At 34.5% G+C, this 14,698-nt stretch overlaps 1 protein-coding gene across 7 annotated transcripts in view; it reads right to left on the bottom strand.

The window, feature by feature from the left end:
• LOC149779509 (uncharacterized) overlaps positions 1 to 14,698 on the bottom strand; it is a 44,876-nt gene that overhangs the window by 12,938 nt on the left and 17,240 nt on the right. For 5 of the 7 annotated variants that reach the window (XM_089940210.1, XM_089940215.1, XM_089940211.1 and 2 more), the window contains 3 exons: positions 10,079 to 10,248; positions 9,251 to 9,396; positions 918 to 1,079 (listed from right to left, as the gene is read on the bottom strand). In XM_089940210.1, coding sequence (XP_089796336.1) covers positions 918 to 1,079; positions 9,251 to 9,396; positions 10,079 to 10,190 — 420 coding nt within the window. In that variant the 5' untranslated portion in view covers positions 10,191 to 10,248. Of the gene's footprint in view, positions 1 to 917; positions 1,080 to 9,250; positions 9,397 to 10,078; positions 10,249 to 10,769; positions 10,937 to 14,698 lie in introns of all 7 variants that reach the window. The other 2 variants (XM_089940212.1, XM_089940213.1) reach the window with 2 other exon arrangements.

The following is a 14,698-nucleotide window of genomic DNA, read 5'->3' as shown; positions in this document are numbered from 1 at the left end:
GTTGATAGAATAAATGTCTTGCAATAAGTTAATGGGTACCTAACTTAAGGCAAGTGGTATGACCTTCTTGCCATAATGTATGGTGATTGTCCTTCTAAAAGGAGACAGAAAAACTAGTTCTGACAACTGAATGAAGGGAGCAACTGAATTAGTAAACAAGAGTCCCAAAGAATATATTTCACCTATGATATTTGGAATGTGATGTCTCACTTCTTATTTAATGAATTTAATATCTCTCATGTGATTCATGAGATGCCATATCTCTCTTGTGATCCATGAAATGTAATATCTCACTTGTGATCCATGGAATGTAATATCTCTCTTGTGATCCATGGAATGTAATATCCCACATGTGACCCATCAAATGTAACATCTCATCTGATATCCACAGAATGTAATATCTAACCTGTGATCCATAGAAAGTAATATCTCACTTTGATTCACTGAATGTAATATCCCACTTGTGATCCATGGAATGTAATATCTCACTTGTGACCCACTGAATGTAATTTTTCACCTGATATCCACAGAATGTAATGTCTCACCAGTGATCCAAAGAACTGTAATATATTGCCTGTGAGCCACATAATGCAATATATCAAATGTTGATCCCCAGAATGTAATATATCACCTGTGATCCACATAATGTAATGTCTCACCTGTGATCCCCAAAATGTAATACATCACTTGTGATCCACAGAATGTAACACATCACCTGTGATCCACTGAATGTAATATATAAACTATGTTCTACACAATAATACTTCCCTGCATCTGACTTCCAAAAATCTTGCAACAGAATCATAAAGACAACAATGATGCAAGAAAAGTAGTACCTATGTCTCATCAAGCTGATGCCAATGAGAAAAAATTAACTAATCAATTAATTAATGAATATTTTGTTACAAAATTCACACCTGTATTACATCTACATATTCCTGACCCATCCTTTGCAGACTCTCATCCACACTGCTGATGACTCTCTCTGCCCGGAAGTCAAACATCTGCTCTGCCTGAGGCAGGTAGCGTCCCACCTTGGTGGCCAGGTAGTATGTCTCTCTAGGTAGCTCTGGCAATACCTGAATTAATAATAATAATAATAATAATAATAATAATAATAATTATTATTATTATTATCATTATTGTCATTATTATTATTATTCAAAAGGGAAGATGGGACAAGCTGAATGAAAAGGCAAAAGATAATGATAATAATCAGCTGATGTCAATGGTTGAGATGGTAATGGTAGTGTTGTTGATGATGATGATGAAGATGATGATAAAGATAATGATAATAATCAGCTGATGTTGATGATAATGATAATGATAGTAATCAGCTGATGTTGATCGTTGAGGTGGTAATGGTAGTGTTAATAATGATGATGATATATAACGACAAAGGCAATTACTATGACGACAAAGAAAAATGATTTCAATATAATAACATAAATCTCATTGCAAAATACCCAACTGATAATCTGCCACTAAACTCATCACAAGAATTCCTAAAATGCTATATTTTGCCTATGAAGCCTTTGTATGATCCAAATACCTTGCAAAATTGCTATATCTTGCCTGCTCTTAAACTAAGTAACAGAAAAGAGTAAGAACTGACAAGTTTTGTAAAATTTAACAAATAATTTATTACTCAAGAATATAAAGTAAAAATTTATAAACAACTTATATTATTGTGAAGAAAAAACCCAAAGTCTTAAAAAAGTTCTATCACAAGTCCAAATGTATGAAGTTCCAATTGAATTCCAGTGGTATTCCAAAAAAAGTTCCAATATTGGATGTGTTGTGTCCTGAATATAATGTGCCAGTAGCCTGGATTGTGATGATGTGCTAATAATATGTTGATGTATCACAAAAATATAATCCAAAAATGTTCTTGTCTGAATTCACTATAATTCCCAATTAACATTCCAGTCCAAGAATATTGATGAGCAATTTGTATTTCCAGTGAATAATAATTTGAATAAATAATTCCACCCAAGTGAAAATCTGAACATAACAATAAGACCAATTCTGCTTCAAGATGTCAGGGCAAGAATGAGTAATTTTTCAAGTAACCAACATTATATAAAAAACAAAGACAGGATAACAGAATCAGGATGATGGTCAAAAGTTCATTTCTAGAACATTCTAAGTTGTCAACAAGATAAGATCTATTTGTAAAATTATAATAAACAACATGGCAAACATCAGGTGCACCAGGTTGTTCCATGGGGGGGTGGGGAATACCTATGTTCTAGACTCAGATTAAGATAAACATGTTTACTTCCATTGACAATGATCCTAATATTTATTCTATACTTGAAGATAAATATCAACTCAGCTACATATAGTTGTTTACAAGATCAATGTCCCTAGTCAAGCATACCATGAACTTGATTTTGGACTAAGGTCAGTTACAAAATACAATTATACATATATAATCATGGGGAAAAAGCCAACAATGTAAATTAAATATATATAACAATACACAACACCTGTGAAGCCTTAGCATAAACCAAATATTTCACAAAGTTTCTAAAAGCCAGAAAGTAGGTCAATGTGACCATCTTACTTTAGACCATGATGAGCAGTACCCTTCAAGATGACTACACCCACCAAGATATCATGACTATAAAGACAAGAGTATCACAGAAACTGAACTTAATGAAAAAATGTAACAATCCTTATAGAATGAAATGTAGGTCACTATGACCAATTGTTGTCTGTCTTAATTAGTACTAAAACTGTAAAAATGCAAAAGATCCTGACAAACTGAATTAATTGCAAACACTGGATATAATCGCTAGAGTATAAAATGTAAGAAACTTCGACCTATTTCTGCAAAGTTTTATGACTGTACATACAAAAGTGTCAGAACTAAGTGAAACATGAGCCCATATCAATCACCTAATTTACTGACATAAGATACCAATGCCTAAATGCATTTCACTTAACGCTTTAAGTGTAGTCAAACACTCAGCTGCAAAACCTTTCATTAATCTGTAGATATGTCATACTGTATTTCTGAATAATGCACATCGTAAATATATATATATATAATATATATATATATATATATATATATATATATATATATATATATATATATATATATATATATATATATATATATATATGACCCAGGTGCGTGTTTGTCATGAGTGAGTGAGTGATCAATCAGTGCACAATGGTGCCCACTGTGCAGTCATGACAGGACAGAAGATGGCAGATAAACAATTAAACCACAATTACTTACATAATGATGTCAATATGTTTCCTTATATAATTTTTTGTTAGATTAACAATAAATGGGATATCCAGATTCACTCCTACCTACTAAATAAAAAACACAGAGAATGCTTGAAAGATATGGATAGATCTCAGTAACTCACACGTAGTAAATTGTCTGCAAATCCACCCACTGGTCTAGCTGGTCAGTTGGTTCTCAATCTCTGGTAGAGCGCCTTACCAGTTGCTGGCTTGAGTCTTCCCATGACACCTGTGGTGCTGGTGGGCTCTGACTAATGTCATGGAATGAAGCTCTGGGTCTCCCTCTAATATGATCAGGTTTTGAACTGACCGTTTGGTAGATACCTTTGGGTACCCAAGCTAAGTGCTCTAATGCGAGGCATGTGAAGGTGGTAGATAAATAAGTTGTTGGCTTATTTAAACTACTTTCACATTGCCTAGACTCACTATTTTGAAAGGTTGCACTTTCAAGAGACTGGCTAATATGGGGGTTGATAATAGATCGAGATCTACTATCAGTGGCAGTCCATGTGGAGTGTTACTGGGTTGAACAATCTCCATCCTGACCCAACCGGGGTCATCTGTGTGGTATAACATACCAGTCACTGTCTAAATCAGAACTCAGAGATTCAGACCTTGACTCTGAAGGGGTTACTTTTTGTACACTCGGGTTCTTCTGAGCCAATTTTATGGAAGCTGGATCGCAAGGAAGATAGTTGAAAGACAAAAGCATATTACAATGCAATGTGTGTACAGATTTCGTACCTGCCACCATACCCACCTTGTATGCTGACATATCTAAATGGGAGATCGATACCACCTGATATACGTCCTTGGTCCACTTGTTGGCTAATTTTTGTTTCCCCTTTAATCCAACATTGCACACTAGGACTCAGTCCCCTACTTCAAGTTTGGACTCTCAGACCTTTTTATCGTAGTGGACCTTGTTCTTAGCATGGCAAATGGATTCCACCACATCAGGAAACATTTGTGGTAAATGCAAGAGGGTGTTGGCATCAACATTATTATTGCCAGCTCTATATCTGATGGAGAAATCGTAGTGTGCTGCAACCCATCTATGCCTTGTAGCTTCAAGCTTTGCGGTCAAAAGGATGTATGTCAATGGGTTGCTGTCCGTGACCACCTCGAAGGAGGTACCTATGAGATAGTCATGGAATTTATCTGTCATGGTCCATTTTAACACCAAAAACTCGAGCATGTGGGCTAGATAATGCCGTTCACTGGGTCTCAATCCACGACTTGCATAAGCAAGGACCCTTTTTACGCCATCTTGTTCTTGATATAGGATTGAGTCTAAACCAGAGCTGCTAGCATCAGTATACACAATAAATGGTTTAGCATAGTCAGCAAATGCTAAGATCGGGGTAGAGGTCAGCTTGTCTACAAGGGTTGTGAAGGCAGTTTCTTGGGCAGCGCCCCAAGTCCAAGGAGCTACTTGTTTCTTTTTTGGACTTATTCTTTTGAGATGCTTTGGTCATTCCATGACCTTCTAGAATGTGTTTAATGGTTGTGCTATCTGTGAAAAGTTCTCGACAAGGTGGTGATAATAACCTGCGAACCCCAACAATTGACGCAGCTCCTTAATGCTTTTAGGCTTTCACCAAGTCTTAATAGCAGATGTTTTCTTTGGGTCAATCCTGATACCCTCCTCAGATACAGTGTGATCCTGATAAACAACTGAAGACATGAGCAACTCACATTTAGAGGGTATCAGCTTAAGACAATGCTGGTGTCTTTAAACGGTTCATGTGCTCATCGAACATCTTCAAGAAAATAAGGATATCATCTACGAAAATGAGGCACTCCTTGAGATGCATTTCATCCATGCATTTCTCCATAAGTGTTGAAATGTAGCTCCAGCATTGCACAAACCAAAACTCATTTGGTTTGCCTCATAAAAAGCCGAATGGACCTACTGGGAAGGCTGTGTTCTTCCTCCATCTCGACTTGTCAATATCCTGATCCTAGGTCCAGCTTGGAGAAGAATTTGGCCCCTCACAATATATCAACGGTTCATCAAACTGCGGAAGTATGTAGGCATCCTTCCAGGTCCTTGCATTGAAGGTCCTGTAGTCAATGCAGAAACACAGGCTGTTATCTCATTTCTGGACCAACACATCATTAGAGGAGTAAGGACTGTCAGATACCTGAATCCTCTTGAAAGTGAGCGCAACCTTTCAAAATAGCTTATTTTCAGGAAGGTGTGTACATGGTTGTGTTTTATGAATTTTAAAGCAGCATTAACAATTTGAGTCATATCACTACAATGTCTACAGTGTGACAATTTTTATAGTGATGTCTAGCCTTGCACCATCATGCCATAGACATGTATCTTCATGTCCCACCCAGTCACATTATCCTGACACCAAACTGACATAATAGCAGAAATGCAAATTAAATTTCCAATCTTCTGAAACCATATATATAAGGAAGTTAAGTTAACTGCAGATGAGGTATCTCCCAAAGATGTTTGTTAAACTTTTTAATTTGTTCATATGTTTTCATTTCCCTATGAATATCCTCATCCTCTGGGTAGCCTCAGCAAGATGATAGCTGTCTCCAGCTGACCAAAATCTAGACCAATTTAAGTACATGTACATATAGCATGTAAACAACTATAGCCATGTGTTACTAGCAACAATATTGTATTGAACTGTTTAGTAACAATCGAATATATATCAAACAAGGACAACCAATCCTTTTATATAAGTGATATTTGTTTTCTAACAAGATGTGACTGATACATGAATTTTTATAACATGTGATCCATCCTCAAATTCATGGATTCTTTTTATATACATGTACAGCACTTAATGGGTTATGGATTGTACTACACAAATATAAGTTGTCAATATACAAGTGTATTTCAGATTAAGTCTGTCTTCATTTAATCAGAAGTATGTATTTTTGCATCCGCTTTTATTACCCCTCCACCCAACCATTTTTAGGTACATGCATCACATGCTTTAGCTAACTGACTTGATTGGTTTGGTCTATAATACATTTGGGTTCTATAGTGAGGTCACACTGTATACTTAACAGGTATTATGCCAGTCCAAATCAGTATAATAACGGACCTTAACTTTCACATGGATTGTTCGAGTTCGAATCTAAATAAATCAAGACAGACAAAATATCAACATGGGCCACGTAAGAAACTCTCACACTGGGAGAGGCAAGTTAACCATTATAGCCACATACAAGTATTAAACACTGACAGAAAAGAACAGAGAAGCAGTCAAGCTCTATTTTATTGAAAACCAATCAAATGTCACGTAACAAGAGTCAGTGCACGGTCCAAAATGGCTGAATCCTGTTTGATGACAAAAATGGAAAAAAGTCATTCATATTTTGAAATCTAGAATATCTCATGCACATCATACATCAGAACTGATTTTTAACCTCATGTTGGGCTGAAAAATTGGGGTGTACATTATACACTCCAAAATATGATAATGAAACTTATTAAAATTCTTGTTATTATGGAAGGGGTGGTCTTTCAAGACAGGTTCTACTGTATTTCATGGCTAAAATCATAATGAAAAGCATGTGTCAATTAATAGTTAGTATTTTAACAAGGTTAAGATAATAAATAATAATACAGAAAACTAATCTGAAATTTCAATTCAGCATATCAAATACATTACATACAGGTGGTGCTCTATTTCGACAGATGTCATATAAGCAGGATGACTTATTTTTATATGTGGAGTCCAACTTCAAAGAAATGTTGCTGCTGTTCACAAACTTGCCAATAATATTTAAAGGCAATGATAAATAACTTTTGTTCTTCTACATGCATCTAGTACTTCTTTGATTTACCTATAACTTCAAATGAATTGGGTTGTTCCATATTGTGAACCTTACCTATGCAAATTAGCATAAAGGGCTTCTAAAACAGCAGCCTTCAAAGGACTTAATGCATTGCCCTAACCATTGTCGTCCGGGTAGATTATATTATTTGAAATCGTGGTTGTTTTTACATAAATACTTTGCCTTTTAATTGATGTATAAGCTGGCCCAAGGAGAGTTTTTCATAAGCTCTAAGCCAGTGGTTCCCAAAAGTGGGTGGTACCGTCCCCTGGAGGGCTGTGGGATTACGGGGTGGGGTGGGGGCTAATGCTGAATAATACTTTTTGTGGGCTAAGGTAGGGGGTGCTGAGGATAACCAAGGGGGCAGCAGTGGCCTGAAAAAGTTTGGGAACCATTGCTCTTAGCAGAACTGTTTACCGTTTACACATGCTACATGTTATGGGCATATACTGAAGTGGTGTTTATTTATCGAATTTGTTTCCCCCTGAAGATTGCTAAAAATCATGTTTTTTGAAACACAACCATGTCAGGGGTTTGAGGGTAAAAAAATCATGTTTTTTGCATGACACATCCTGTTACTTCAGGTATGATGCACATGTGTCATTCTTAATCAAACTTGTCTGAGATCTTGATGACACAAGCCTACTTGCAAAATCTACTAAAAATCTCATGAACAAGGTCAGAAATTCTCTGATGCAAGATCAACTCATTATTGTGCATGGATGCTGCTTATAACCAAACTAATCTGAGATAATGATTATAGTAATGTTTGTTCCCGGCTTGATTAAAACTGGGTCAGAATATCACTACTTGACTGCTAACAAACTCTGCCAATCAAATGCAAGATCACATCATTAATGTCAGTGGATGTAGCCCACATTCAAACTCATCTAAGATATTTATTACATAAACTTATATTCTAAGTCTGATCAAAACTGGATAAGAAATATGTCCTTAACCAATTTGGCCCCGATCCCGTCTGTAGGTGTGATGAGGCTGTACCCTACTTCCGAGCTCTGCAGCATCTAGGTCATTTAAGTTACATCAACATGGGTGGTATTTAAAAAAAGCAGACAGATATAGCTCTAAAATGATACCAAATAATCTGGAAGTTCTAGTTGCACTACAAAATACTGAGGGAAGAACCTCATTTTTTGGACCCGTTTTTTTTTCACCCAAAATTCGCTCGAGGTCGGAATGCGATTTTGTGTCAAGAATTTAGACCTTTTGGCCTCAGATCTAAGGCATACTGGTCTTAACTACACACAGACAGGTGATTCTCTGCAAAGGATAAGGTGGGCATTTGGAATAAATTGCGGTCTCCATACGAAAATGACGGGTCCACTAAGCAAAAAAAAAAAAAAAGAACTCCAACTTTTACCCTTCTGCTCATGCACAAGCAAAATAACCAATGGAAAATGATGTTTCTAATACAACTAGGCATTAGTCTCATGGAAAATCTGTTGAAATCTGATGTATTACGATGTATTCAGAAATAGCCCCCCCCCCCCATGTCTTTACTACGCACATTTCAGGCAAAAACGACAAAAACTTCTGGGGCCGAATGAGTTAAGTGCAGTAAAAAGCACAGCCAATCAGAAACAAGATGACCACATATTTATGTATGGATGTCACTCATATCTGAACTTCTGTAAGATGCTGATTAAATTAATTTGTATTCCATGTCTGATAAAAACTGGAAAAGAAATAAGATCTCTGGAGTTGTAACAAGAAATTCTAAATGGATTGATGCCAGATGCATCATAAGCACAATAGCCAGGTGAGCTGAAACCTTAAGAGTGATGTGTACACTGACTATGATCACAACATCAGAAACAATATTCCTATGTCTGACCTATTCTTCACTGGTTACATAAAAACTGTAAACTGCAGCTTCTGCATCGATATAATGTAAAATCATAGGATACTTTGTTTTTGATTTCTGATAGATACAATGTTAAAAGCCTCGTTCCCTTCAAATTTATATGATAAACGTTTCATCTGGGTCATAAACTGGAGGAAACACCAAGGTTCTGTCCACAACAAAACTATCTATATCTACAGTATGAAAGTACTGATTAGAAATCAGCTTGCCCAAAAAATTGCTGGGTTGTTAGGCAGGGGAGATAACACATGTATTATTAAGATGAAATCAGCTGTATTTATCTACCTTTCCTAGTATTGTCTCTGCTTTGCCATGTCCATACCACGGCGCTGTATCAATGTAATTAATACCACTCTTTACTGCATACTTCACTACCTCAATAGAATCTTCTTCGTTAGTTGGGCGAAAAACACTCCCCAATGCTGAGGCACCTACAATAAAAGGACAATTTTTTTTATATATAAAAACTATACCAAAAGATAATATTTTTCAAGTTTGTTTTAAAAATACATAAAAGAAAACCTGACTCAGACATACCCTCCAAGTAAAGTACATTTGTTCAAAAAGTGAAAAGTCTATGAACCCTTTGAAGTTTACTTATGTTTTAATCCTATACACAGGTCACCTGTTCTTGAGAGACAAAATGTTTTGATCTTTAGAGTATCGTTTAGAAACATTTCACAAGTTCTATGCATTTTAAAATTGAAAAACGGCATTAAAACTGAAGTCTTTTATCAGGCAAATGTGCCATGATTAACCTAACAGTCAATCCCTCCAATTTTCCAAAGACCATATTCTCAGAATTTGTAATAATTTTGAACAGTACAAAAATCATCTGAACACCAATAAGGCTTTAGTTTTTAAAGTCACAAAAAAAAAATCAAGTTGGAATGTAAACTTAGGAATATTTTATCAGCAGTAAAAACTGATAATCAAAGAGCCAGTCTTAAGGTCTGGAAGCTGCCTTGATTACTCTAATTATCATGTTGATTAAATGAAAGTAACGTCAGTATGCATAAATAACTGTCACAGTCCACAAATTGACATAAAGTTGATATTACTTTAAAATTATATGAACTCGTTAGGTCAACTAAGACTATTTTTTGTACCCACCAAAACTGAGAAAGGATGTTTCAAGGCCAGTTCTACCCAGGATGTTGTATTTCATCTTAGCAACTGCCTCACTGTCGTGGAAACCTTCCACATACGTCTTGGGAAACGGCATTCTCCCAAAGGAACGAAAAGAATCTCAAGTTGTATTAAATGTGTTTTTCCTGTAATTTCTGCAATGTAAATTTTTTAGTCAATAAACTAAAAGAATACACAAAAAAATGAAGGTACAAACTTTATAACACTAATTCCTGAACAGCACACTGTAGAACTGTCATGACCTATGAATATTTTGATAAGCACTGGAAAAGTGAAAACGTTAAATTAACTATGTGTATAATGATGAAAGAGACTATGTAGAAATATCACAAAATAAGCTGTGTTTACTGAAGCTACTGGTATGTAAAATCACTTCAAGTACATCATCCTATAAAATGGCTTAACTACAAACTTACAGGATTTCAAAATCAACCTGAAATTTGTTAAATGGATATAAATCCCTTGTTAGTGTGTGTGTGTGTGATTTGGATTTTTAACGTAGCTTTAACAATTTTTCAGTCATATCGCTATGATGTCAGCAGCATGACAGTTTATAGTTATGTCTAGCACTGGGGCATCATGATGCAGACAAGTAGCATGATGTCCCACCCAGTCACATTATCCTGACACCAGGCCAACCAGTCCTAATATTAACCTTTTAATGCTGAGCACCAAGCGAGGCAGCTGTTAGTACCCTTTTTGTAAGTCTTTGGTATGACTCGGCCGGGAATCGATTCCACGACCTCCTGCAACCAAGGCGAATGCTCTAACCACTAGGCCACCAGAAATCCCTTGTTAGTGTTCTAATTTGGTGGGAAAATGCTGCAATCACAATCATACATGCTAGACTAGGATAAACATTGCAGATGGTCATTTTCTGTCACATTTTGAAACTATTTTTGGAAGAATTTGCATAAATTAAAATATCAGTGTTCCTAAGATTAATAAATTATCTGTTGTCAGAACAGGGGTGATGGTGCCCACATAATATAACAAAGCAAATGATCATTTGAACACAGTAGTCATGGAGTCTTCAACACAACACAATTATATTAACACAGTAGTCATGGAGTCTTCAACACAACACAATTATATTAACACAGTAGTCATGGAGTCTTCACCACAACACAATTATATTAACACAGTAGTCATGGAGTCTTCAACACAACACAATTATATTAACACAGAAGTTATGTAGCCTGCATCATAATACAATTATCTGAACACAGTTGTCATGAAGCTTGCAACAAAACACAATTATTTGAACACATTAGTCACATAGCCACAACACAACACAATTATTTGAACATAAAAGTTGTGGAGCCTGCAACACAACACAATTATCTGAACACAGTTCTATGTTGTACTTTGCATATTTTTTAAAGTATAACTTTTATCCAGCTTCATTCCATCATCAAATTCATGTTCATGACTAGAATAAAAGGTTTGAAGTGCATTTAAATGCCCACTATTCACTATTTATGATCAGTTAGATCATGTAAATTTTCTGTTAAGTGAATTCAAATAAAATAATAAAACTTTTCTTCAAATTTCCTCATATGGTTCACAAATAAAGAAATATTGAAGAAACAAATATTACCCTTATATATCAGGAAGATAGTTTTGAAAAGTGGTCCTATAGGCACTGCATCAATTCAGGCTTTTAATAATAATATTAATGTATGAATGGATTCATCCTACTGTATATGCTCATTTAAAAGTCCAGTCCAAATAGCACAGACCCAGATCTGCCATTGCATAATGCACTGGAAGATCTATGTAGTTTCTTATGTTACATGTTTAGGCTCTAATAAACAGTAACAAAAGAAAGAGTGAAAACAACAAGCTTTGAAAAATTTAACAAATAACTTATTTCCCTGAAGAAAAAAAAAACTATGTAAAAATGAAAAAATAAAAACTTACGATTTTAAGAATCAAAGCCAAAAACAATCCAAGAATAATCCAAGAATTAAATTTTAGAAATCCTAGTAATGAAATGTTCTAATGAATTCAAGTTCGAGTCCTGACGAAATGTTCCAAAATGGAAGGCTATGATGTTTACTGTTACCTTTATAGTTCAGATGTGTCTACAGTTCATTGTTGATCAACAAACAATATTCCAGTGTTTTAATTTCCAAATAAAATTTAAATAAATGTCTTTGTCCAAGAATTCTGTATAAGAACTCAAATATTTCCAGGAAAAAGAATTAATCTTTTTGAATCCAAATAATCTGAACAAAAATTAAAATGTAACTCCAAACTGGTCACAAACAAACACTTTCCAGTGTAAAGGTAAAAGCCCAAACTGAGAAATATATCTCTCTAAACATCACTATTAAATTGAACTACTGCGCAATTTCAGAAAACCCAGAATTGCAAAATAGAGGCTGCTTACATATAAAAAATCACATACTCCCAGTATGACCTTGATAAAAAACAATCATTTTTACTCTGAGAATAAAATAAAAATAGAAAGTTGTTTACTTGTCTCAGTGATTTCTGAATCAAGGTTAGGAACTAAGTCAAAAATAGAAACAGTGTTTTCTATTATTAGGTGTTTATGAAAAGAGTCAGGTCAAACTGAATTTTCTGAAAAAAAATGCCAAATCAAGTAAACAAGATTACATTACTTTGACATGTAATGAAATTTTTTTTTAAATTAAAACTTACAAACAATTAAATTAAATCAAATATAAATTAAATCAAATATACATAACAAGTTTTATAATCAGTACACCAAAACAACATAGACCCTGGTTTGCCAGTGCATTATGCTGATCAGTGTCAATGTTGTTTGCATTTGAACTCAACTTAGAAGCAACTAAATATGGTACTTTAACACATAATAATGCATGAAACAATATCCCATCTGCCAGATTCTTGTGACAAATATGTACTTAATTGCATTAAGAAATTGTTTCACTGGAAACCAATGTACAAGATCAAATAATGGCATGCATTATTGACCTTTTATTACATAATGTGAAACATATCTTAAAGTAACAGTGACAATTTATTATTGATAGTGAAGACAAGTACACGCTACTCCTAGCTTCAGTGATATTTTGATTGATGTCAAAAAAGAAAGGAACATCAGATAGCATGAACATTGGCTCAAGCAGTCAACTTCTGGGTTTTTTCTGTATCAAATATTTGATTTTCATGCAACATAAAATAATTTTACAATCTTTAGAGTGCTTAAAAGTCATATAAAGGTCAATATTCAAAACAGGATCAGTGCCTATGAGTGCCTATTTTCAAACAGGCACTGACCCTATGAAAGCAAACATTGATATGTTATTATGTTGCCCAATCTTAATCATACCTGCAACAGCTTGATATGAATATAGATTTCTCTACATGTATATGTGTACAGTTATAATTGTATCAGAGCTAAATGCTCAGAGCAGTATAGTACATGGTGGTCAGCATTAACATCTCTTGTTTGATACCTTGAAAATGAGATTCTGTCAAATCTGCATATTACGTGTTTATGTGAAAATAATGATGTGTCTTCCAGCTCCAGTATTTCTGTAGAAATATTAAGTGTGTGTGAAAATAGCCATTTAGAAAATGTGTCATCCAGTATTTCTGTTGTATTATTAAGTGGAGTGAATGATATTTATATATATAAAACTAAGACTCAATACATGGAAATAAGATAAGGGTCATTTTTCCATCGAATTCATAAACAATTTTCTTCTAGAACATTCTAAATTTAAAAACATGGACCTTGAACTCAATGTCTGTAATGTTTACCTCCAAGTAATGATCTTAAAATATAATCTACACTCACAGTCAAATATCAGCTACGTAATTTGTTGTTTACAAACTAACAAGACATTAATTAGGTAGACCCAACTCATACCCTCAATTATGAACAAATATCAACTACACATTACAAATTAAATATACATAGCAGATAATCACGGACAAAAGCCTGCACACGATACAAATTAAATATACACAGCATGCATATAATCATGAATGAAAGCCTGCACACAATTAAAAGTTAAATATACAATGCAGATAATCATGGACAAAATCCTGCACACAAAATAAGGATTATTCTATTATTAATTAAAGTGATAAATGTGTCTGTGTGTGATTTATATTTTTAACGTAGCTTTAAAACATTTTCAGTCATATCACTACTATGTCTGCAGTGTGACAGTTTATAGCGATGTCTAGCACTGGGGTATCATGCCACAGGCATGAAGAATGATGTCCCACCCAGTCACATTATCCTGAAACCAGGACGACCAGTCCTAACACTAACCTCTTAAATCTGACCGCCAAGCGAGGCAGCTGTTAGTAACATTTTTAAAAGCCTTTGGTATGACTTGACCAGGGTTTGAACCTGCGACCTCCCACATCTGAGGTGGACACTCTAACAACTAGGCCACCTGAGCGGTCAATTAAGTTATAAGTATGACTATGTATGTATATATATATATATATATATATATATATATATATATATATATATATATATATATAGTTATATATATATATATATAGTTATATATATATATATATATAGTTATATATATATATATATAGTTATATATAGTTATATATATA

Source organism: Sinohyriopsis cumingii, chromosome 17 (genome assembly GCF_028554795.1).
Source record: "Sinohyriopsis cumingii isolate HCF-2022 chromosome 17, ASM2855479v2, whole genome shotgun sequence".
In the NCBI taxonomy this organism is placed as follows: Eukaryota; Metazoa; Mollusca; class Bivalvia; order Unionida; family Unionidae; genus Sinohyriopsis; species Sinohyriopsis cumingii.
This window is presented reverse-complemented; position numbering and strand designations above follow the sequence as displayed.